The sequence below is a fragment of the Pithys albifrons genome, chromosome 19 (genome assembly GCF_047495875.1).
Source record: "Pithys albifrons albifrons isolate INPA30051 chromosome 19, PitAlb_v1, whole genome shotgun sequence".
Lineage (NCBI taxonomy): Eukaryota > Metazoa > Chordata > Aves > Passeriformes > Thamnophilidae > Pithys > Pithys albifrons.
This window is the reverse complement of record NC_092476.1, coordinates 1,729,277-1,754,173: the sequence shown is the minus strand read 5'-3', so window position 1 is coordinate 1,754,173 and position 24,897 is coordinate 1,729,277. Positions and strand designations below refer to the sequence as shown.

Sequence of the window (24,897 nt, the reverse complement as noted above, 5' to 3'; positions counted from 1 at the left end):
TCCTTTCTCTGCAGACTCCCTATTTCTGGCCTGTGCAGAGCTGGGCTGCTGATGACACAGACTATGGTGAGTTCTGCACTGCACATGTTTGGGAGGTGTGGGCAATGTGGGTTTGTGCACACAGTCCTGCACCACATTTGCTCTTCATGGCCTTGTGCCGTGTCTCCACCTGCAATGACCAACCCTTGCATTTTTTTCTTGCTATTCTATGAATAATTCTCAGTAGTGGTGAATTGAGGGTGTGACCATCCTGTGGTGGCATTGATGGGGGAAAGTGCTTAAGCTCTTATGTTCCACTAAGATCCATCAGACAGGAACACATCTGAATTGCCTTGCTGGATAGGGAAGACTTTAAACACAGGATTAGATTTCCCTGAGTAGTTAAGTGTATTCCTGGATCTGAGCCCAAGACTATCTTCCTGTACATTTGGATCAAGCCCTGCATTCAGATGTGCTTCTGTCTTTATAGGATGCACAGTGGCTTCTAATGTCTCCTGATGGCTCTTTCCATATAAATCTTTTTTTTGCTTTTATGATGCTTTTAAATGTAAAGCTGGATGTAAAGCTGGTCATGAAACTTGGGCTGATCAGCTTCGTTTGCTCCTGTGGGCTGTGCAATTCACAGACTGGTTTGTTTATACCCAGATTGTCCTCTGTGGTTTTTATCTACAATATGCTGTAGATCTTCTGGGGAAATAAAAAAGCCCATTTTAGATTGGAATGTTTTTATTAGAACTTGAGCAAAACACTGGCCTGTGTTCAGAAGGCTTGGAGGTCAAACTCTGAAGAACCCCAACATCTGAAAGATTTGGTCCAGTACCCCCTGATCCATGAAACCCTGGCTGAGTTCCCAAGGGAAGGGTATTCCTGAAGAAGGCACACGCTGCCTGCTCTGCCTGGCTGCTCCCAGCCTGGGCATCCATGGCAAAGTGAAAGCACCAAGTTCTTTTTTCTTCAGTGGGATTTTGTGAGATTTGGAGCTTATGATCAGGAAGATGTTGTAGCAGACAAAGACTCCTGTGTTTGTCCTGTGGGTAAATTTTTAATTATTCTTGCACTTGTTGGTCTAAGTGTAACTGACTGCTAATTTGCTTCTTGTTGCACAGCAATTTATTTGGCAAAGAAGAACATCAAGAGGAAAGGGATTTTAGAAGAATATGAAAAGGTGAGGAGATGCTGCACTTGTTCCATTACAAGCCCTTCACTTGTTACAGCTTTAGCCCTCTATTGCTAATGGGGAATAGCAAAAAATCACCTCTTGAATTGCATGAGGTGTTACTCCAGCAGTATCAAAAGCCAAAATTTTGCAAGTGTAAAAACAGCCAGTACAGATAAATACTGTGAAATCAATTATAATTTTAACAGGGGTAATTGCTCTCCTTGCAATGGGATTTTTGAACTGTTGCAATTCTTGTAACTGCTTTCAGAACAATCCAGATTTCCTGGCTCATTTACCAGCTTGGCTTCCTTGAGCTATGGAGAGGCAAGAAAACCCTGGCTTGGGAGTGCCCTGGCCAGAATTTTCACACTAACTGCTTTTTTATTTTTGTTCCAGGAACATTACAACATGCTCAATCAAAAAATAAACTACAAGTGGGATTTTGTTATTATGCAGGCCAAGGAGCAGTACAAGTGAGTTGACTTGCATTCCCTTGTTTGCATCACTGGGAAGGGTACAAGGAGAAGATCTTGGCTGTCTTGGTGCACAGTGAAATTACACTTTAAAAACATCAATTGCAGCTTTAAAATGACTTTTAGAGGAGGTTTAGATTTTGCACCTGATGTGGCTCCCTGAAGAAGCCAAGGGCTGATGCTGCAGTGGGCAAGCCCTCATTAGAACCAGCTTCATTTAGCTCAGCCCTGTCCATGAGCATTTGTGTGTCAGGCCACTGGACATTGGCCTGTTGTTGGGCTGTGTCAGGTGTTCCTTGCACATCTCACAGCTGAATGGAGTGCCCTGGATCAAGAGGCAGCAAATGTTCCCAGCAGGGACTTCTGGAGAAAACTGTGAAATGCATACTGAGACACCCAGCCAAATGGGCTTGATCTTAGGAGCCAAATCATTCAGATTCCCAGGAAAGTTGGTGAACATGAGGTGGGATTACTCCTCTGAACACAGGATCTTTCCTACTCCCTGTGGGTTCCTTTTACCTTCTTTCACCTCCCAGCACAACAGGCACTGCCTCTGCTGTTCAGCAGCCTCTCTGTCTTCCCTGGGATGGCAGCCAAGTCGTGGGAATACAGCTCATCAGATAACTGTCTCATTAAACACAAGACTGTTGTTCTTGTAAATTGAGGTCAGACTTGGGCTAAGAGATGCCAAATGCAGTTTTAAAGTCAGATACCGAGGCTGTGTCTGAACCAGGAGATTAACCTCGTCTGCGGCTGTGCTGGTGCTGCTGGGGCAGACTGGGGCACAACACCCACCCTGCCAACCACAGCAGGGAGGCCACATGCAAACAGCCTCTTGGGAATGCTCCTTTCCCCATGCTAAGTCCAAAATTGTGCCCAGGACTTTTCTGGGAAAGAATTAATTGGTCCAAGCCCAAACCATGCTAATGCCTCTTCTGTCTAATTGTAGAGGTGATTTGGGTTTTGGTGCCTGGGAACACTCCTTGGTGCCATTTCCAAATAATTTCTGTGAGAAACAGCCCCACTTTGCTGTGAGACAGGGATGAGACGTGTCCAGGATGTATCTCTGTGTGGCAATCCTCATATTTTGCCTGGGGACATCAGAGATGGATAAACGTGAAGCAGCAGGACTGATGGCAAGTAGTGGATTGTCAGCACAAAGCTACCAAAGGGCTGTCTGCCTAATCAGAAGGGGATTTGTCTGCTCCCAGCTCAGTTCAGGAAGATGATGATTTCTCCAAAGCCGTGTGTGGCCATGTGAACATGAGCTGCAGCCCAGAATTAGCTGAAACAAGATGTGGTCAGGAGGCAATGCCGGAGCATCGCTCAGTCAGGCTGGGATGTGTGGGGCAGGGGTGGCTGGAGGTGTGCCCTGCTTCTCAGCCCACTGGTTTTAGGAGGGCTAAATTCATGTATTCCCCTGTTGTTGGCTTTGCAGGGCAGGGAAGGAGCGGAAGAAGGAGGACAGGTACGCCCTGGACTGCCAGGAGAGAGCCTACTGGCTTGTGAACAGAACCCCTGTAAGTAGAGGGTGGTGTGTGACTTCAGTGATTTGGTGGTGCCCTCCCTGCAGCCACCTGGGACAAACTGCCCCCTGGGCTGTGTGCCAAGGGGTAGGTCAGTCCAGGCCTTCTTTGAGTCCCCACCACTTTTCCTCTGTTGCTCTCAGAGGTGCAAAGGAGAGAGATCCAGCTGCAGCACCCATGCTTGGAGCGGGGCATTCCCAGATTCAGGGGGCAGAGCTTCCCAGAGCACTGCTGGCAGTGGAGTCCTTTGGGGTCAGGGGTCTGCTCATGCATTTGTGTGAACCACAGACTTTAAGCCAAAAGAGTTCCAAAGCTGTTGATGTTTCTTGTTCATCACAGCCAGGCATGCAAGACGTCCTGGAGTATGGAGTAGACCGTGTAACTGATCCCAATGAAAATAAGGTAAACCAGGTGAGACAGTTGTTTGCTTTTTTATTCACACCCGCTGAATTTGTTTGGGAGGACACAGAGAGTGTCCCTGGGATTGGTTTTTTGTGGGGGCATCACAGGCTGAGCGTGTCAGCTCAGCTGGAACAGCTGAACAGGCCAGAGGTTGAGGCCATCTCTTCTGGGAGGTGGAGCCTTCAAAATAGGATTTGGCAGCTTCTTCTAGTCTGAAAATACATTGTCAGCTTTCTTGCCACATCAGTTAGTGAGAGTGCTTGGCCACAGGACATGTTTTCTTGGCTGCTGAAACTGAACCAAGGAATCCTCTATCTCCAGGTACTCATTGCTGCCTTTTTATTAATGCTGAATGAATTGTGTGGGATTGTGAGGGCAGTGGAAAGATCCAGGTTTAAACTAAAATGACAGAATACCTCCAAATGGGTAATTAATGTGTGGTAAGAAGATGAAGAAGTTGTTGTGGTGGATGGGAGACACAAAATGTTGCCCAAAAAATGCATATTATGGACTTTAAAGAAAGCAAATTAAAGAACTGAAACTGGAGGCTGTAACTGGGTGAACTGGTTGGGAGTCCACAATAAGACAGATGCAGTCAGTGGATGAGGAGCTGGAGCTGCCCTTCCCTTCCTCCATCAGTCCTTTGAAGTGATCCTGTATTTGTGCACTTAACGGTGTTCATTGGGAAGCAAAGTCAAAGCATCTCTCAGCAATTAAATGCAAATGTTACTGTAATCACACTCAAGGTATTCCCACAACTTCCCATTTTTGTAACAGCCTTTAAACATCTCAGCAGCCAGAGGCAGGATAATTGCTTTGGCCAGCTGTGTTCTGTTGCTATAGAGACTGAAAAGGAGCAAAGTGTACGCTTGGGGTGTATTTTATTTTTTCTTGCTGTAAGTAGCAGCTGTTGAAAGCCTTTTTTTTTAATCTTAAGAGTAAAGAAGTGGAGGAAAGAGGAGTAAGCCAACTCCTCGCCCACAGTTTTACAGCTGACATGGAAAGGATTTTAGGTTTGCAAACCGTCTGAAAGCCCATAGCCAGCTCCAGGCTCCAGGAGGAAGTGAGCTGAGGGATCTCTGCTCAGTTCTACCTGGAATGAGAGATGGTCAGTTCCCCCATCAGTGGAGACTCCAAGGAGGGCATAAGCCAAAGGACACCAGCTTTGGGGTGACTTCACTGCCCCTCCAAGCTGGTCTCTGAAGGCTGAGCTAAAGAGGGAAAGTTCTTCTTGCTCCTCCTTTTGCTTTTGAGAGAACGACTGACAACACATGAGACATCCAAAAGACCCCATGGAGTCACCTTTGGACTGGCAGCTTTGTTTTTAGCTTCTGGCAGGCTGCTCTCACAGACATCTGTGGCTCAACAGCCTCTGGTGAGCAGAAAGGATGGGCTGAGCTCTGAATTGTGTTCCTGCTCAATCCACCTTCACTTTGTTGGCCAAATAATTGGGCTTTTTATCTTGTGAGTTGAGGAAGAAAAGAAAATAATTAATTTCTGCCATTGCAATGACTTCTTTGAGGCTGATATTGGCATGAGCATCTTTCACTTGCTCAGGCTCTTTGGTGGGCTGCTCCCTCCTTGACTGATAGTCCTCTGGGGATAAACAGGTGCTTGAACTCCTTTGAAGGGAACTTTTATTACTGACCCATGGGCATCCCTTGCTGTTATAATGAGTTAAGGGTTGTAGCTCAGCAGGAGGAGTAAGGCAGAAGTAGCCATCCATCGAACTGCTAATTAAGTGATGCTTTAGCCTTTTGTTACCCAGTTCTGAGAGTCATGATTGAGCCTCACTGCTTAGAGAGTTACCAGGCAACTGCCAGACCTGCTGAGTGCCTGCGGGTTCACGCTCAGCTCTTGCCTCCTGTGACCAGAGTCTTTCTGAGAGGTGCTTTAGCTCCCCCCAGAATCATTGTGCTGGATTCAGGGGCTGTCGAATGAAATGTCCTGGCAGCAAATCAGCCACAGATCAGTGAGTCATTGCTGGCCTTTAATTTCCCAAGTCCCTGTCAGTTTGCCTGATGAAGTTCTGCTGCATCATCACATCTTTGGAAAGAACAGGATCAGGCACATGAAAAAGATGGGGGAAAATGGCCATTTGAGTGAAACTGGACACCTGGACTGTTGGAGATTTTATTCCCAGCTGCTGGGCTGGATGCACCAGCACAGTGGGGATGAGTGTTGAGATGATCTTGTGCCAGACTCGGGATTTGCCTCTGGCACGTGGGCTCTCAGCTGGCTGTGTGTAGGGAAAGGCTACGTCTGCACCCAAGGAGGGGTGTTGGTGTCTGCAGGGGCACAGGGTGTGTGTGGGGTGCAGTTTGCAGTGCTGGAAAGTCAGACCCACATGTTTCCCTTGCACTGAGCTCTGGGGAGTGTCTGTGCTGTGCAGGATTCCCAGGATCAGCCTCACAGCTTGACGAGCTCTGAGCACGGGCAGGGAGTGCTGTGGGCAGTATCTGCACTGTCCCAGTCCCTGCTCTGGACAACTATGACCTGTGCTTGTTCTTCTCTCCAAGCTCCATTTGGGCATACACCTCAAAGCTTTTTCCAGCTGCTTATGAGCTCTGTAAACAGGGAATAGTGGCCAGACAAGCAAAACCATAATGACCATCATCTCCCCAGTGTGGTCAGGAAGACCCATGCTGAGAGCAGAGGAGGTCCATGTGAACGGATAGCTGGGAGTTAGCAGCTATCCCAGCTCTTGTAGGAGCTCATGGCATCAGCCTTGTGGATCAGGTCCCAGACACAGGCTCTGGAGAAGGTCCTGGCTGGCTCCCAGCTGAGCTCTGCAGCGTTTGTGCCCCAGGAGTGCTCAGCCAGAGGCAGCGGGGTGTGACAAGACAGGGTGTCCTGAGTGCCATGATGTGTCCCAGGGAGGAGGAGGAGGAGGCTGTGGATGTGTAACAGCTTGTGGCACTCGCCTGAGACAGACCCAGGCCTTTCCCTAATTGCCATTTTGGTTTGAAGCCTGAGGGGCTGGGGAGCTCATCTGCGCTAATTGCCATAAGTCGCTTGTTAAGGGCATTGCAAAATTAATCTCATTATGAGAAATGAGTCTTTTGTTCCAAATATAATTTCCTTCCAAGTGAGGGAGAGTGGGTGGGTGGTGCAGGGCACTTTGGCGCTGCTGCAGGGAGTAGTGGGGGTAAGGATGGGTGGGATGGTGGGCACAACTGGCAGCGCTCAGTGGGATGCAGAGAGTATTCAGGGTCACTTGAGCCAGCACTGAAGCTGGAAACTGATTGTGGGAGCACTGTGTGAGAAAGGGAAATGAAATGATAGACAGCTCTGGGCTGAAATAGCTGAGATTCTTCCCAGTTACTGTTGGTTTGAGAACTGGGAAGGGCTGAGCACAGCCAGCACCTGCAGCCTCATAGAGTGCTCAGTTCAGTGGGTGCTGCTGCTCAGTGATGCTCAGCCCCTTTTTCTGTGTGAGCTTTGCCAAATCCCCTCCCCACCTGGAGCACCCTGGCAAACCCCCTGGTTTTGCCAGGCCCATCCCTCCACACTCAGACAGTGGCAGGATGGGGATTCTTGGTGTAGGGTGTACTTAAAAAAAAAATCTTTCCTTGTTTGCAGACATGGCATTAGCTTTGATTTTTCCTCACCCACATAAAATTTTTCTATTGTGATGGCATTTTAATTTGTGCCTTTCCTTTTCCATATGACATTTCTCTTACTGTGTTCTTCTTTTCTCTCCCACAGCTGTTTGTCTCGTGTGTGTGTGGTGTGCTGCCAACCTCTCAGACCCCTCTAGAAGATAACACAACTTTACTGTCACATGAGCTGCCTCCAAGCCACTGTGCCAGCACCCACCTCTCCTCACCCCACTGCACCAGGCCTGTCTGGGGCCCACCTGAGAAAAAAATGGAAGAAAATGGGGTTTTTAAAAAACATCTAATGATTTTAATGTGTTAATGCCTTAGCCAAACATTGGTTCCATTAAATGGAACTCTTCAGCTGGCACTTGTAAAGCTGATGAGGTTTGTACCTCGGGTTCCCCAAGGAGAGTGAACTCCTGCTGTGCAGAAAGCAGCTGGCCTGGAACAGAAACACAGGTCTCTAAAGAGGAATCTTCTAGAACAGTAAATCAGCAAAGTTTCTGCACAAGCAGGTGATTTTTTTGCCTTCCATTTCTACAGTCTGTCTGAAAAATTGACACTGTGGAAATGGGGGGAAGAAATGGTGTCTGCTTGGAAGGTGGCCTGGCATCAGGGTGCAGCAAAGAGCAGAGAAGGGGGAAAAGCTGTTCCTTTCTTATGTGTCCTTCATCATTTATAAGATATCCCAGGAGCCTGTGAATCAGCAAGGGAGGTTTGCTGTCCTGCTCCTCCCTGCTGAGTTGATGTGTGCTGCCACATTCAGAGCTGGTCATGGTATTTCCAGCAGGAAAAGCTTCCTCTCCTCTCGAAGCCACTGTGAGGATTTCTGTTTGGGCCAGGCTGGGTCTGTGCTGGGGGCAGGTGGGTTGGCTCCATGGTAGTGCTGGATACATTGACTGACCTGCTGCATATCTGGCTCCTGCTGCTGAAAAGGTGAGTGTGCCTCTCAAAACCAAGCAAGTTTCAGCAGAATGGGCATATTTTATTTCCATGTAGAGAGTAGTTTCTTCCTCCTGAGAAGGGCTAGTGATGATGGTTAAAATACAATACGAAAGCAGATCTGCACCACAGTGGTCGCCTCACAGAACAGCCCTGGGAGAGCATCTTGCCTTTCCCAAAATAGGGGCAGCTTGGGGGGCAGTTTGTCTGGGAGATGAAGGGACATACAGGGACATTTGGTGCCAGATGCTTCATCCCTCATCTCTCACAAGCTTCACCAAGGCGCTCTGCAAGACCCCTGCCTGCCACAGGGTCAGTTTGATAGAATAATTTTGAGTTGCAGATCTTGGCTAAAACATGAACTGAAGAACTGAAACACTGCCTGAGCCTTTAAAGTCTTGCTGAGAGCATCCTGACTTAGCCTGTCTTTCCTTCTCCCTTCTGCAGTTTATTCCACACAAAGTAACTGTGCTTCAAAGGGAGCTGTGTGAATAAACACCCCGCAGTTAATTTCTTGCCTTCAATTGCTTGCTCATTTGTGGGTGACATGTAACATACTCTGAGTTATTCAAATCACAACGTAAACACCCTTTGCACAGCAGATACTCCTTCTGAGGCTTTTAATTGTGGTGTTTATATTTTGCAATGTGTTGGTTCCTGTCTCCTTTAGCGAATATTGAATGATCTAATCTGTGTCTCGTAAATGAATCTATTTTAGCTGCATTAGAATAACCCCTTAATTGAAGGCATACAGGCAGCCTGTGATGGGAGAAGCAATGCTAAACAGTAAATACAGCTAATGGGACAATTTACCGTGTGTAGATGCTCTTAGCTTTGATGATACCCTGATTAGCTCAGCTGCTGTGTTTGATTTTAATTGTAATGAGAATTAATTGGAGAGCACTGCACAGTGGCAACCCTGCAACGGTGTTTCCGTGCCTCAAAAAAAAGAAAAAAAGCAAGTGTAAGCACCCATCCCAATTTAATGATTTTCTTTCTTTTACAGAAAAATACTATGGAAGCTTATAGGAGAGAGGTAAGTGGTGCTTCCCCCACTTCCAGGTGTTCATCCTCTCTGTGTTGCTTACAGCAGTGTAGGATGGGGGCTCTAACCCTCCGTGCAGGGGATGCTTTAAAGAGTCCCTGCCCCGTGGAGCTCTTGGTCAGTGTGCTTTCAGGACATTCCCTGCCTCTGCACCTCCCACTGCAGCTCTCCCAGTGATGGGAAGGCTCAAGCAAGGACAGACACCAGGGCTAAACCCAATAGATCCAAATTAGTGGTGGGGAAATCGTAGGAGATACATCCAGTGGCGCCAGTGCAGAGACAGCCAAGAATCAATGATAATTACATGCTAAATCATCCAGAGCATTTGTAGGTGCCAAGGATGGTAGCTATTATTCAATTTTTATATAGCATGGGGAGTGCTTTTTAATTTCTTGCACATTGCAAAATGCTTTTCTGATGTTTGCAAGGAGCTCAGTGAAAACAGAGATTTTACTGAGACATTTTAGGGATTCTCTGATTCCTTGGACGCCCAATAATTAGGGAAGAAGCAGTCCCTGCTGTAGTTAGCCTTGCTAGCTGGGAGGTGGCATATTTGAGGTTCAAATAGGCCTTGTCTTCTCATCTCCATGCTCCTAACCATGGCCACGTCTGATCTCTCTCAGATCATGTACTATCAGCAGGCCATTGTGAAGACCAGAGTGAAATCTTCTGTCTCTCTTGGAGGGTAAGTCCCGATTTCCTTCTGTCCACACATTAATTAGTCTTCAGTGCTTATCTCCTAACGAGATGATGAAGCTGTCTGCTGTGGCAGCTGGTGACTCAGCCTGGGGAATCCAGGGGTGGCCTCATGCTGGGCTGTCTGGGCTGTGTGCTGTCTGGGCCAGGAGGCACGAGGCAGAGGAGGGAACAGAGTCTCAGGCAGGATGAAGAGACCCCCTGGGAGCAGCACCAGCCTCTGGGTTGAGATTCCCTCTGAAATCAAGGGATGCTCAGTCTGCTCAGGGTTGGCCTGTGATGCTGGGACACAGCTCTGCAGTCTGGCAGAGCAGCTGTGTGGAGCTGCCTCCTGAGGATCCAGCAGTGTGTCTGTCCTGTTGGGATGAGTAACCACAGGGGACAGGCTGACTCTCCTCTCCTGGTCCCCAGCCTGCTGGGCTGGATTCACCTCCATGGATGTTCCTGTTTGATGGTGATGTTCACCAGAAGGAAGCAGAGCTGGGAAATCACTGCTTGGTCTGTATTACAAAGGAACATGAAAATCCAAGCAATTAATAAGCAATTTCTCTTCCCACTGGAAGTGTTTTCTGATCAGACTCTTGATGAAGCCAGTTAAGTGCAGAGCATGCAGTCCTGGCATTAGCCATTAGTGTGTTTGCCAGAAGCATTTCTCACCTGGAGCCTCGTGTGCTGCCCAGGTGCCTGGAGGTGCAGCTGACAGCACCTGTCTGGTTTCCACAGTCATTGCCACCAGAGATTCCTACCAGCTCCAAGATAAGCAAGGGGCTCAGGCCTGTTCCCTGGAGAAGACAGTCATGGATGAATGAAATGGGAGCAAGAGTCTGTCTTCTGAGAACCGTGACTTGCAGGGCACCAGCAGTTCAGCTCATTTCATTTGTCACTGACTTTCAGATCACTTAAAACTCCTGCCTCAATTTTCCAAGATGAAGCTGGGGACACCTGGCTACCTTACAGGAATTTTGGGTTCCTTAACTGTTTGGCAATGGGGCTTTTCACTCATTACTTCTGATGGGATAATGCCTATCACCTAGATGAAAAATCCTCAGGCAATTTGGAGCTCCATGTGAGCTGCAGGAATGAGTCCAAATCAAATCATTATTGATGAGCAGCAAGTAGACAGCGTTCATGCTTCAGAGCATTGCATTGAGTTAGGAGGAGCTCCAAAGCACTAATCATCAAAAGGAAAGTGCTGTCTTACCTGAGCTGACAGGTTTAGATTTGCTTGATTAGAATACTGGGACAGGAGTGAATTCTGCAGGTGCTGGATGCCTTGGCATTTCCAGTGGGAAGACAGGGTTGAGCTCTTGTGTGCCAGCCTGTGGTTTGCTCTGTGCAGGAGCTTTGTATAACTGCAGGGGCTGTGCCAAGGTGCCTGTTAGCAACGGGGCTCTGGGCAGTGCTCTCCCAGCTCTGAGCACATGAAAGCATTTTGGCCTGGAAGGAATTTTAAACGCAGAAACCAGATGATTTTTTCAAGAATGAAAAAGGGAGGAGAGAGCTGAAATTCCGGGACATTAGTGAAATGGGTTGTAATTATAAGTCTGGCCAAGAAGGTAGGAGAAGTGTTTGTCTGGTTCCTGCTGGGATAGAGACAGTTTTGCTTTGCCAAGCCCTCAGAGCCATTTGCAGAGGAATGAGCTGTGTGGTAGGTGAGGGAGGAAAGGAGAAGCTGGGATGAGCCCTCAGGACTCCCTCAATCTCCCAGGGCTCCCTGGACTCTCCCACAGCCTGTGGGAAGGCTGGGGAGAACCCACCTGACTGAACACAGAGCTCAGCTCTGTTCCTCAGCTCTGGGACTTTGCTCCCAGAATGGTACAGGATCAGGCTCTTGCCAGCTGGCTGGAGGAGACAGAAACCATTGGGGGGCTTAGTCCCACTTCCCTGAAATGAAGAGGCAACAGGAGGTGATGGAAGAGAGACTTTTATCTCCTTACACTTGAACTGGCAAATTCACTGCTTTGAAAGAGAATCAGGGGATTTCTGTTTGGGAAATGGAAAACATTAACTGAGCTAATGAATCGGTTTTCTAGGAAGGCAGGGGTCACGTTCCAGATCCGTGTGCTGATAGGGCTGCACCTCTGAGAAGATCTTTATCTGTGCAAACAGTTCTGTGGTTGTAATGGGGCTGGCTGCAATTCTGGCTTCAAATGACTATTTGGACTTTTGGATTTGTTGCAGGCTTGTGAAGTACTCTGAGCAGTTCCTCTCCAATGATCCTATCCTGTCTGGATGTCTCCCCAGCAACCCCTGGATAACAGATGATCCTGAGTTCTGGGACCTCAATGCAAAGCTGTGTGTATTTGTATTCTTTTGCCAGCTTGGGTTTACACTGACCTTTATGCTGATAGAAATCAGGAAAGGGAACCACTGATCTTGTTGTGATATCTGTTCTCTGATCATGAGCAGGGAAGTGTTCCCTTTATAACATAGCTGGGCCATGCCAAAAAAACTGTTGGGAATGCTCCATGTTGAACTTCCAGCACTGCCTTCTTCCAGTGGAGCCTTCCTTAACATTACAGAAATTCCTGAACTGATGATGGGAGTGTGCACTCAGCCCCTGCTGAGTGGGTCCAATCTTCCCCTTGGATGAGTGAACTCCACTTTACTAGCACAGGAGTGGAATGTGACCAGTTACACTCAGGTGTAGCACTTGGTTTAGTGTTAACCTGGAGTAGGTGCTGACAGTGATACTCTAATTCAGGTTCACTTGCTTGCCTTGGTCTTTACTCACCTCAGGCTGCTTTCTTTGGAGAGACTTTGGGTTGGAGGCACACACTGGTGGTCTGTACCTTCTCTCCTGGGTTTTCCTTTGGGCAATATTTGCTAATTACACAGTGGCATCTCAGGGCTTGAAGCAAACAACGCCTCAATCCTGTTAGAGTGATTCCATCCCATTAGGCCACCCCAGAGGATGCCTTCACTGAATGCCTTTATGAGCAGCAAAGCTTTGGGCAGCAACCAGTGCCTCCTCCAGAATGGGACCGAGTCAAACCTCAGGGCAAAGCTGGGCTGTCACTGAGAGAGCAGCATAAATCCCACTTAAATCCTCATCCCGCTGCGGACCAAGTTGTTTAATTACAACTTATTTAGTGGGTTGACTTCAGGAGCTCATTACACCATTCTGGAAAACAGAGAGTGCTGAGAAGTCTCTTGGCATTCCAGCAAAGGGCATTTTGGTTTTAATTAATCTGCTAATTAGGTGGGCCACACGAAACTGGCAGTGCTGTTTGTTTTGTCCCTGTGCAGGGTGGAGGTCCCCACCAGGATGCGTGTGGAGCGATGGGCCTTCAACTTCAACGAGCTGATCCGAGACCCCAAAGGGAGGCAGAACTTCCAGCTCTTCCTGAAGAAGGAGTTCAGCGGTGGGTCTGCTGTGTCTCTGTGCCCCTGCCTTTGTCCCTGGGCTGAGGCAGGGACAGTGTCACCAAGTGAAGGGCTGTGCAGCCAGGGCAGGTGGTACCATCTAGTGGCACGGGATACACGGTACAGCCCGGGACATTCCCGGTGTGTTTAGATTAAATTTTAGGAGAGAATTCTTCCCTGTGAGGGTGGTAAGGCCCTGGCACAGGTTGGGCAGAGAAGCTGTGTCTGCCCCATCCCTGGAAGTGTCCAAGGCAGGGTTGGATGGGGCTTGGAGCAACCTGGGCTGGTGGAAGGTGTCCCTCCCCATGGCAGGGGTGAAATGAGATGATATTTAAGGTCCTTTCCAACCCAAACCATTCTAGGATTCTATGACTCCTCCTGGAGAAGCTGGAACTGGCTGAATTCACAAGCTCTTACAGATGTCAGTGGGCAGAGAGCAGGGGAAAGCTGTTTTCCTCCTTCAGTCCCAAGAGGATCTTCCAGCTGGCTGAAGAGCTGGAGATACTGATTTAGGACCTGCACATACTGAGCCAAACAAGTTTAGCTTAGGAGTTAATAAGTGAGATTGTATTTTCTTCAGTCTCACTCTCTGCTGATTGTGTCCTCGTTATGCAGGAGAGAATCTGAGTTTCTGGGAGGCCTGTGAGGATCTCAAGTATGGAGACCAATCTAAGGTCAAAGAAAAAGCAGAAGAAATTTACAAGTAAGTGTAAAATTTTACACTCTTAAACTCTTTGTGCATGAGTCCTATCCCCTTCCACCAGCTCTTATTCTCCAAATGATTTATTCCTGAAACTTCTGTGTAAGATGTAGCTGTCTTATGTCCCCACTTAGGAAAGGAACTTTTGGAGGTGAAAGCAGAAGTGTTGTTTTGTCATATGGATGCTTTTCCTCTCTTTTCTCCACTATTACACTTCAGGAGTAGCATATAATTTAAATAGCAGTGGGGAATAGCAAAGATCTTGGGGCTTCCACGAGGAAAGTGGAAAGACCCTTTTTGCTTCCAGTGAGCAGAAATCTGGTTCATATTATGTGCTCACAGCTCAAGAGGAAGTCACTGCATGTCTCTGATGAAGAGGAGATTGCCCAAGATCAGGACAGCAAATTGAGTGGGGAGCTGAAGGGACTTTTCCTTTCATGCATAGACAGGAATCTCCATGAATTCTCCATTGCTAATTGCACTGTGGATCCCTCCTCCTTCCAGGCTCTTCCTGGCCCCAGGGGCTCGACGCTGGATTAACATCGATGGCACCACAATGGGCATCACAGTCAAGGGCCTCAAGCACCCTCACCGTTATGTTCTAGATGCTGCCCAGACCCACATTTACATGCTGATGAAAAAGGTTTGTTACTTGTTCCCAAAGCCTAAGGGGGATTCCAGTCCTCTGGGCCTTTCCAGTGCCTTTGTGTGTTATCAAGCTCTCTCTTTCAAGGAGCCTTTGTTTGAAAATCCCCCGAATTTGCTGAGTGAGACAAGTGCTGCTTCAGGCCTTTGTATTTTGCTGCTCTTTCTTCCCTCTAAGGCAGCGTGTCACCAGGGTGGTGCTGGAGGTCCTGCTTTCCAGTTCCAGCTTGGCCACCAGCTCATGCACACTGCCCTGAGAGCAGCAGAACTAGACTGATTTTTCACCCTTAATGAAAAGTTTGGTTCCTGAAATACAAGCTCCTCACCTTGCAGTGACTGTGAGACCCTGCTGGCCTGGGTTAAGCTCCGTTCAGATCTTTTGAGCTGGGTCTTACCTTCAGAGCTTTATTGTGAGATGGAAAATCCTGGGAATTTTACACCAAGATGAAAGGGTATTGGTTTAAATAGCTACATTTGCCTGAAAGATGCAAAGTCCCTTGGGCTGTTGGGGGAGATTATCCAGTTCCCAGCCTCCCTGGCTCCTGAGCAGCTGTTTTTGGTGGTGATTTTAATAAGGGTGTTTGCAGCCCATAACTACCAGTTTCTCTTTTACTCCTAGTAGGACTCCTATGGCCGCTATTTAAAGTCTCCAATATACAAGGAAATGCTGGCCAAGGCTATTGTGCCACAAGAGACTGTCAAAAAAAGGCAAGTGAAACTGGCTGTAATTGTGGGGTTTGTTTTTCTTGTTGTAGTAAGGGTAGAAAAAGCCCAATTTGCAGCAAAATTACTATGATTTAGATGTTCTCTTAATTAAATAAAATTTTTCACTGAGAAGATGCTTTGCTTTGAGACTGATGGTGCTGTTTATTCATGAGCCCTTTGGAAGTGGCTTGTGCACAGTTGGAAGAGACGTGACAATTCTCAGCTGCCTTCTCTGTTGGGTCTGTTTGGAAGGGCTGTGATTATTGAATTAATCATGGCTCCTTTCCTGGCAGGAGAAAGCACTGTGAGAAAACTTCTGCCCATGGAACATTGACTGCCAGAGCAGAGACAGAGCCAGGGTTCAGGATCCTCCATGGGATCTGCTCAGTTCTGTCTGGATAAAGCCACTTATCCCCAGTGTAGGGAAGGTGACAGGCACATGGGAACAAACAGCATCTTGCTTGTGAGTGACAGCTGGCACAAGGTAGATGGCCTTAGAAATGGCCTTTTTCCTGAGCAAGGTGAAGGCTGAACAGTAAATTGGGGCCATTTGAACTGCAGTTGCTCCTAAAGCTGAGCGTGCAGTGTCGGAGCCAGACTGGGTGGTGTGCTCCTTTCTCTGTTCCTCTTCCACTTGTCAACGTAGCAAGCAAGAAAGAGGAATCATGGACTTTCACACTGTTGTTTCTTTTAAAGCCTATTTCAAGTCAGTGGAAAAAGCCCTGCTGCAGGTTGGTTTTCCCCTGAGCCACACATCACAAGGTCACTGGCAGATGCTGGTTGATCATGGTGATCGCCTTTGTGTCTGTCAGTGCTTGTTCTGGACACTCACTACTCAGCATCTCCTTAAGCTGGAGAGCTGGTGCCTCATCCTGAGCTGGGTTGACACTTGTTTTCACTGCTGCTGGAAGTGGCTTTGCTGTAAGCAGGTAGTGGGTGGTTTTTTTGGGCATCACAGACAAAGAAACACCCATTCAGGTCCCTGTCTTGATCTTATTGAGGGCACTAGAGAAAATTCCACTGATGGACTGTTTGGCTTCAGAAGGAGTGTTAGTTGTGAGCAAACCCTTACAAGAGCAGGAGGAGAGTGGATGGGCACTGGAGTCCCTCAGGAGCAGGACCAGGACTGCTTTTATGCTTTTAGCAGTTCTGTAGGTGACATGTGACAATGAGTCACCCAGCCCTGCTTTAAACCACCTCCTCTGCATTTGGACCATCTCTGTGTCCGAGCTTGCCCTCCTGATAACTTTGCTTACCAGAGGGTGAGTTTTTGGTGCCCTTGTCCTCACTAACACCCTGCTCCTTTCCCTCCCTCTCTGCCCAGCACCGGCTTGTTCGGACGCCGTCACCTCCGCTCCAGCCCCAGCCCCATCATCCTGAGGCAGCAGGAGGAGGAGGCCAAAGCCAGGGAAGCCGCCACGACCGTGGACATCACGCAGGTCATGAGCAAGCTGGATCGCAGGAACCAGCCCCAGAAGGAACCTCCTCCCAAGTAGGCTCTGAGCCCCGCAGGGCACAGCGCAGGGAAAAGACAAGGCGAGGCTGGTGCTGAGCTTCGCCTCCCCTTCCTGAAGGTGTCAGTGCTGCTTTAGGTTTCCCAGGCTGGCTCTGCCATCAGCCGGCTTCCCGCACGTTGCCATGGCTTCTGGAGAGCAGATGTCACTTCCCAGGCATGCCAGGCAGGGAGTGCTGGTGGAGCCGGGCTGCTGCCCCTGCCAGGCTCGGGGGGCAGGACCCCGGTTCCCCTCCCTGCACACCTCGGAGAGGAGATTTCTGGCTGCCCTGAGATTCCCCCAGAAAGCTGGGCAGCTCAGCTACCTCTCCCTGCCTCCTGCTCTTCCAGCAGGTGGGATGGCACCAAAATCAAGTGCTGCTGTCCCAGTCCTTTGAGTCCAAACCAGCCTTTCTTGGAGCAGAGGTGATGTCCCCGTGGGGAGCAGGGAGAGGTGACCCACCTCAGGGTGACCATGCTGGCCTCCATCCCCTGGGAGGATGTACACCCTCCTGAGTGGGGTATCTGGCACCCCCTTAGAGGACCACATCCCTCACTCCAACTACCCTCCACCTCCCAGCCTGTGCAAGGAGGGCACAGGCAGAAAATCCAGGTAGGCTTCTTGTGAGATCATCAGCATGGGCATTTCTGAAGGTTTAGTTGACCCTTTGAATTCCAATGACACTCCCACATCTCCCCAGCACGATGGAGATGATGAGTGGGAAGCTCTGCTCTCCCTGTGCCGTGAGCTGGGTGTGCAGTGGCAGAGCCACCCCCTCTGCCAGAGCCTGCATGAGGCCTTGAGAGGTTTTATCAAATTTTTCCACCTCTTGTCTTGTCTTTTTCCTGCTCTTCTATTTTCTGTTCTTAGAAAACCCAACAGGAGGTAGTTCCAGTTGTCACTGGCTTGTAACCCTGAGGCAAGGGAGAACAGGGTAGAACTGTTAAGAGCTGGTTCAATTAAGTAGTATTTTTTTTATTTGCTCTGTAGTATGAGGCAAACTAAAATACTGTGTTAGTGCTAAAGAGGTCAGGGAGAATCCAGGCCTTGCTGGGAAAGCCCAGCATGTCTCGACCAGGCCAATGATTACCAGAAGTGCAAAGATTCCAGCAAAGCCCAGTAAAGGTAATTGGAGGTGCAGAAAAACTTCCTTGTTTGTTAAAATTTTAGGGAAGTAGAAGGACTGGGTAGAAGCACCAAGGTCTAGGAAGCTGCTTCTCTCTGGTTTGTATTGTTCATCCCTTTTAAATACTGGTAGGATTTTACAGGAAATGGGAATCATAGAATCACAGGATCCCAGAATGTTTGGGTTGGGAGGGACCTTAAACATCATCTTGTTCCAGCTCCCCTGCCATGGGCAGGGACACTTCCACTAACCCAGGTTTCTCCAAGCCCTGTCCAACCTGGCCTTGAACACTTCCAGGGATGGAGCATCCACCACTTTTGGAGAAAGCTGAATGGGAATGGGGACCCTCAGATAATGGGGTGCATGCAGACCAGCCCCTTGGAGCTCTGGTGTCCCAGGGTCCAAGCAGGCCAATTCCCTGTCAGGATGTCACTGTGTCCCCAGCAGCCTGAGCAGTGACTCCTGCCCTCCCTATGTGTGTTATCAGAGGCAGAATCAGGGCTGCACAGTCTGAGCTGGTGTCACTGCAGAACTTGTCTCCTTCACTTGCAGCTGAGCTGGGGAGAGTTTCCTGACCTTCCTTAAACTATCAGTGATAGACCTTCTTAGAGGAATTGAAACTGAGTTGCCTGAGACTTTCACTCTGATGTCAAGGTCTATGCTCAGTCTCTGCTCTTACCCCTGGTGGTGGAAAAGGCACATTTTGCAGTGTTCTACAGGGTAGCAGCATCAGCCTTTTCTTTAATTCTGCTTAATACCCCAAGGCTTTGTTACATCAGGTGCTGAGCACCGTTAGCCTACCTTGACATAAGAGCACTGAAAGATACTCCAAAACCTGGCAGGGCTGGTCCAAAGCTACTTGGCTGTGATGAGCTTTACAGTCTCTCCAGACTTTGTGTAACATGGAGCACTGAGCATGTTGGGATTGCCAGTATGTAGTAACATGTGGAAGATCAAGTCAGGGTATAAATAATAAATAACAAATCTGTGTGTTCCAGTCAGTCCCTCTGATTCTACTTCTATTTTGTCTGCTGCTTTGCTTGTTACATTCTCTGTATACGTTCCTTTCTCTGATTTTTCATCATCTCTGCTTTGCATTGCTGTTCCCCTGCCATGGGTTAGCCTGGCATGCTCAGGAGTCACTGTGCCTGTGGCACACCTGTCTGGCACACACAGGAGCTGGCTCTGCTCTGCCACAGGCTGATGGAGCTGGCACAGCCCAGCCTTCTGCTCCCCGTTCCTTGCTGCTCAGTCCCTGAAGAGGAAGGTTGCCTGGTACAAGCTGAACTCCACTTTGTGCTGGAAATTGTTTGTTCCCATTGGAAATCAGAGCAATATGTTGTTTCATTTCTTGGCCATTGCTTCCATGCATTCATCTGTCTAATAAAAATAAATGTAGAAAATGGAAAAAAACCCAAGTTCATCCTTCTCTGTTGTGTCTCAGTGTGTTCATCCTTCACTGTGTCATCACTGCATGTGTGTGTACATGTTCTGTGTGTGCCTCTGCCCTCAGCTCTTCTCCTTGGACATTTGAGCTGCACTTCATTTCTGTGGGAGTGAGACCTTAGGAAATGGAAGGGGACCCAGCATGCAGCTTGTCCTCTGCTGCTTGTCTTGTATTTGTCCTGTCCAATACTATGCTTGTCCTGAGGGCTGAATGAGCTGAGCTGGAGCCTTCACAGCCCCAGCCAGGGACACTGGGGGCTTCAGCACAAGGTGTGATTTGCTTTACCAGTCCTCAGGGCTTGGGCTTGGTGTCTGTTTCTTGGCCATGGCAGCAGCCAGAGCGGTGGTGCCTTGGGTGTGACGTGGTGGTGCTGTTCATCACCAAGATCACATTCTCGAGATGACAGACTGCCCCATGCCTGGAGCTAATCATTGTGAGGAATGATACAAGCTGGTGTCTCCTCCAGCATCCCAGTGGGTGTGGGGCTGGATCTGTGAGCACCCACTGAGGCTGGTAGCAATGACCCCATTGCTTTCCAAAGGCAAGTTGTGAAACCTCCATCCATGCTCCTGCAGGAGGGCAGGGAAGGGGATGGAGCTGCAGGATGTGGACACTGGCACAAGCTTGGCTGGGGTGGCTGTCAGCTGCCTCCCAGCTGAGCCCTGTTTCCCCTGGCAAAGGAAGAGAGGATTTCTTCTCCTGATGAAGCCTGGGGACACCAGCCACCAGTTTGCCACCTGGGCCTGACAAAGCCTGTCTCCTTTTCCTCCCCACAGCCATCCCACCTCACCTGCCAGGCCCCTCCCCAGGCTGCCCACGCTGGCACCAGCACCCCTCCATTGCCCACCCTGTCTCCCACCCCACCTGGCCCTCCAGCCTTGCCCCACAGCACTGGCTGCCCCTCGCCCATCAGCGTGGCCCTGGACAGAGATGGCACCGCGGGCGCCCCACGGGACCCCCGGAGACTCAGCCCTGGCCCCTTCCCCTCCAGCAGCAGGAGGTGCTTGGGCCGGTTCCTGTGGAGGGGCTGCTGGACCTCACCCACCTTGGCTGTGCTCTCGCCCCGCTGCCCAGCTGTGCCCCACGGGAAGGTGCAGCCTCTGGGTGAGCAGGAGCGGCGGCTGCGCCCGGATGCCAAGGTGGTCAGCAGGTAAGCTCTGCACGGGCACCTGGATATCCTCACCTCCAGGACCACTGTGGTTTATAATTACCCTGAGGTCCCCAAGAACCTGCCCAACAGCCACCTTTTCTACCCTTGCTTCTAAAGCCTGCCAGTGCCATCTGTGCCACCTGCCCCAAATCCCAGGCAGGCTCTGAAAGTGTCTCTTCCCCGTGTCTCCACATCTGCTGTTGCCATTGGATGTGTTTTCTGGTGGGAACAGGGCAGGAACCCACTCCAGTGGTGCCTCTGCCATGCTCACACCTCCTTTTTTTGGGTACAAACCCCCAAGTTTTACTTTTAATCCCTGAATTTGGAAAACTGTTTGTATTTTTGTTTGTCCTCAAGCACTGGCTCAGGTTTGGTTTTAGTGATTTCAAGTCAGAGGAGACTCAAAGTGCCAAAGTGGCAAAGGAGGAGAAATCTTGAGGGAGAGTCCTGAAGCATTTGTTGCTCCAGGGCAGGATGTGTTAAGAGGGAGGATTGTTGCCTGGAGAGGCTGTCCCTGTTGGAAGCAAACCCTGGCCATGTCCCTCACTAGGAGCAGCATGTCCCCACTCTCATTCAACCCACCTCTGCTGCTGACCGAGTGGATGAGTCCACATTATAAATTCCAAAGCACATACCTGGGGGCTCCTGCTCCACCTGGCTCTGGAGCTGTGTCACACGGCTTTCCAGCTTCAAAGGGGTGGGAGTCACATTCCCCTCATTTTCTTTCCCTCTCTTAGGGCTCATGCCTGGGCATTTGGCTTTGGGCTTTGGGGTTTGAACAGTGGAGGTCTCAAAGCCGAGCTCGGCGCTGCACATTCGCTGCCTCAGAGCACATCAAGAAGTGCCGTGTGTGTGTGTGATGAGTTTCTGTTTCACCACACAGCTTCTTCCAAGTCAGGATGGATGCGCCCTCAGAGAGCCGAGTGTGCCCCGCAGGCTCCGAGGAGGGAGAGCACAGACACCCCCGAGCTCGCAAGGACTCTGCAAAGGAGCTGATCTGCCCCTGGGAGACCCCCATGGAGGAGGGCAGAGCAGGGTAACAACCAGCCCCAACAGGGATGCTCTTCCCAGGCTTGCGGCCACAATGTTTGTCGTGGGTGGCTCAGCACATGGACCATGTTGGAGAACTACTTCAGAGCCATCCTTGTGCATCGGGGACACTCAGCCCGCCACAGCTCCGGGTAACAGACCCTGCAGTGTCCATCTGTTTGTAATCCAAGAACTTGAGGCATTTCTGGACTGGTTTTCTTTCCTATTTTTGGTGTATTCAGACCTGTTCGTAGCAGACGAATGAGCCTCGTTTCTTGCCTCAGAGCAGATGGAGGATGTATGTGTGTGTATGTCCTGGAAAAGCTCTTGCCAGAGTTTCTTGCTTGGCCATGAGGTGTCAGCACACAGAATGGAGCAGGGCTGGCAGGGGGTTTCACAGCAGGACTCAGGCTTCAGTGCTACAGCTGGGGCATGTTTGTGCCCCCAGCCTGGCCCCACCTCTTATTAATAACAATCTTTTAATTTTAAAGCAAGTTGATTAAGACATAGATGAAAATAAAGGGCCCCCTCATGAGCAGCTGTGTGGCATAGCATCATTCCTTCATCCAAACCAGAACTGATCCCAGAGGGCAAGCAGTGCAGGAGGAGAGCAAAGGCTCCAGAGCCCCCCTCCATTAGTTCCAGCTTCCCAGTGCATGGGTTTGAAATCATAGCTTGAACTGCAGCCCAGAAACACCTGGGAAGATCCAAACCAGATTCTGGGACTCTCTAAACTCAGACTGATGTATTGCCACAGCCTTTACCTGTGCTGATACCAACGTTAGACTGTTGCCTTCCTTGTGTCATGTCGGTGTCTGAAGGTGGTGTTTCATTTCTGTGAAGGAGTTTCCTTGGTGTGTGTTCTGTGGGTCACTGTTCTGTAACTTGGCCATGACCTGTGACTTCTGATGTTGCTGTTTTGTACTTTCTGACTATAAATGGAGCTTTTCTTGTGGTTCCTCACTCCTGCTGTGGGATTTAAACCTCTCCTCACACACGCTCAGTGCTCCCCATTTCCCGCAGGCCTGGGGTGACATTTCTCATCACAAGGCAGTTTGGGAAAGCCAAGAGGCTGTTTCTCCTTCCAAAGACTCTTCCCCAGGGCAGCTGCGGGTCGGGCAGGAGGCAGATGCCCCACACTGCCTGTGATATTTCTGTTGTAGAAATGCACAATGACTCTCACTGTCTTTGCTCTGTCAGAGGGACTTGGTCCTGCTCTGCAGTCACTGGCGGTGGCACCTATAAAGGATGAGCCAAATGTCATGTCTTTGTGATTTATTTTTGTTAATGTTGTTCCTCAGTCACTCTCAATGGAACACTGACATCATATAATCCAGGAGACATAACAGGAAGACATTGTGATGTGTAAGAGTTACTAATACGATATTCAGTGTTATGTACATATGATAAGATCAGTTCTACTCTTAGTATTTCTCTCATTGTTTTCGGGCTCCTGTTGGTCACCTCCTTGCCTTCTACTCCTCATGTTCATCTTCTATGCCAGAGGAGGGACTTCAGGAGCCAAAACTGCTGCTGTCAGGGCTGGAACACCCTGATGCAGTGACAGGCAGGCCCACCCCTATCCCAGAGGCCAGCACTGGCAGTGCCCACCATTAAACCCCCAATATCTTTCAACTTGAGAACTCCTGTATTTTTTCCCCTGCAGGGGAGAGTCCCTTGTGTTGTGCATCTCAAGCCATGCCTTGCTCTCCTCCCTTCTTCCGCAGACCCCCCAGGTACGTGCTGAGTGCAGGTTGGACATGGCAGCTCCCGAGGCGCCTCCTGCCGCCTCACTGTGCTGGTACGGTGACATCTGAGGCTGTGCCCCGCTGGAGGCCTGGCATGCCAGAGTCGGGAGCGCTTTCAGCTCCACACTTCACTCCCCTGGCTGTGCAGGAGCCCACTTAATGCTGCCTGCAGTCACCTGGAGGAATCAGCTCACTGCAGCAACTCAGACATCCAAGGTATTCCGATAATGTGAGGGATGTGTGAGGTTAATGACTGGAAAAAGTGATGGCTCCCTGTGGGCAGTTTCTCAGCAAACTCCCTGCTGCTTGGCTGGCAGAAGAAAGGAGACTCCGGCGGCGGCGGCAGCGCTGAGGAAGCGCCGTCTCTGTGCACAGCAGCTGCACAGCCCCACGGAGCAGCCGTGGCCCCGCTCCAGCTCCTCGGGACTGTGCTGGACCAGCTCCCACGCTCCTGGGCCGAGCTGATGTGCTGCAGGACGGGCTGTGGTGGCCGAACACGGATATTCATAGAGCGAACTTGGAAGAAAGACACTTAACCTGGCAGATCTCCAAGTGCTCCACTCGCAGGTGTGGAGGTCCCACACCCCACGGTGGGGTGGGCTCCTCCTGCATCCTCCACTCAGGCTGACCCACGGCTGCTGAGATCTGTTGCATGGGCCAGCCTGGAAAACAAGAGCAGCTCCTGGGGTTCCCTCACACCTCTTTCCAGGCTGCCTCAGCCACCAACCTCAAGGGGACACTGTTGGGATAGGATGGGAGCGAATCCCATGCTGCAGATCCTCAGCCTCTCAGTGGAACCAGGGGTGGGATGTGGCTGCCAGTTTTGGGGGAGCCCCTTTCTGGCCATGCCACAGGACTGGGGTACAGAGGAGAAGTGCACGGCCAGCTTGGAGAACGTGGTTAAAATATCCACATTAAAGATCTACTTTCCAGACAGCCACCATCTCATATCTGCCCTGAGGCCTGACATTTCACTGCCCACTCTCCTGCTGGGCCATACGGAACGCACCGAGGGGCTGCTGTTCCTCTGAGGTCTCGGACTGTGCATTGCTCAGGTCTCACGAATTTAAAAATGGAACAAAGAATGCTCAGCATCCAGCAGGATCAGGCCTCGGGAGCAGGAAGTACCAGCTGGCTCAGGAGAGGGCTTGTTCCCATGGGATTCCCAGTGCGGTTTTGGCAGGCGGCGTGGTTGGGATAACTCCGCGAGCAGGCTCTTCCTGCCTGGAATACCAGGCCTGGCAGAACAGCTGACTCAGAGCGTGACAGCCTTTCACAGCATCCCCTTCGGAAAGGAGCTGTCAGGAGAGTTCCTGACTGCGCTGCCTCTGCGTTCACTGAGGGTGGCTTGAAAGCCGAGCTGCAAACCGAGCCCACGTCACGTCACGGTGCTCTTGGAAACGCCGCTCCGTGGGTGGAATTCACCTCTGAATTACAGCCTGCCCGGCTCCGGAACAGGGAACAGCCCAACCAGAGAGGCTCATCCCACACACCCCCCAACACCTGAACATCTGAGTCAGGAAAAACACAGTAAGAAAGAATTATACTGACTTGGCCTCTTCTTGGGGTTCAGGAGCCTCAGGGACAAACCCAGGCTAGGACTGATGTTCCCGTTGCCACGAGGGATGTGTTTTATGCATTTG

The 24,897-nt window shown here is 50.0% G+C and overlaps 2 protein-coding genes across 3 annotated transcripts in view; both read left to right on the top strand.

Moving 5' to 3' along the window:
• The window catches only part of LOC139680722 (regulator of G-protein signaling 9-like), a 28,386-nt gene extending 9,088 nt beyond the window's left edge, over positions 1-19,298 (top strand). The window contains exons 5-17 of one of the 2 annotated variants that reach the window (XM_071573605.1): positions 15-66; positions 1,107-1,165; positions 1,556-1,632; positions 3,071-3,152; positions 3,498-3,560; positions 9,111-9,140; positions 9,773-9,834; positions 12,027-12,140; positions 13,095-13,210; positions 13,827-13,914; positions 14,416-14,554; positions 15,179-15,264; positions 16,586-19,298. In XM_071573605.1, coding sequence (XP_071429706.1) covers positions 15-66; positions 1,107-1,165; positions 1,556-1,632; positions 3,071-3,152; positions 3,498-3,560; positions 9,111-9,140; positions 9,773-9,834; positions 12,027-12,140; positions 13,095-13,210; positions 13,827-13,914; positions 14,416-14,554; positions 15,179-15,264; positions 16,586-16,757 — 1,140 coding nt within the window. In that variant the 3' untranslated portion in view covers positions 16,758-19,298. Of the gene's footprint in view, positions 1-14; positions 67-1,106; positions 1,166-1,555; positions 1,633-3,070; positions 3,153-3,497; positions 3,561-9,110; positions 9,141-9,772; positions 9,835-12,026; positions 12,141-13,094; positions 13,211-13,826; positions 13,915-14,415; positions 14,555-15,175; positions 15,265-16,585 lie in introns of those variants that run through there. The other variant, XM_071573606.1, reaches the window with a different exon arrangement.
• Positions 19,299-19,726: 428 nt separating this feature from the next.
• On the top strand, positions 19,727-23,109 carry LOC139680935 (regulator of G-protein signaling 9-like). Its single transcript, XM_071573986.1, has 3 exons — positions 19,727-19,760; positions 19,988-20,477; positions 21,361-23,109. The coding sequence occupies exons 1-3, from the start codon at positions 19,727-19,729 to the stop codon at positions 21,515-21,517; spliced, it is 681 nt and encodes a 226-aa protein (XP_071430087.1). The 3' UTR covers positions 21,518-23,109.
• The last annotated feature ends 1,788 nt before the right edge of the window (positions 23,110-24,897 follow it).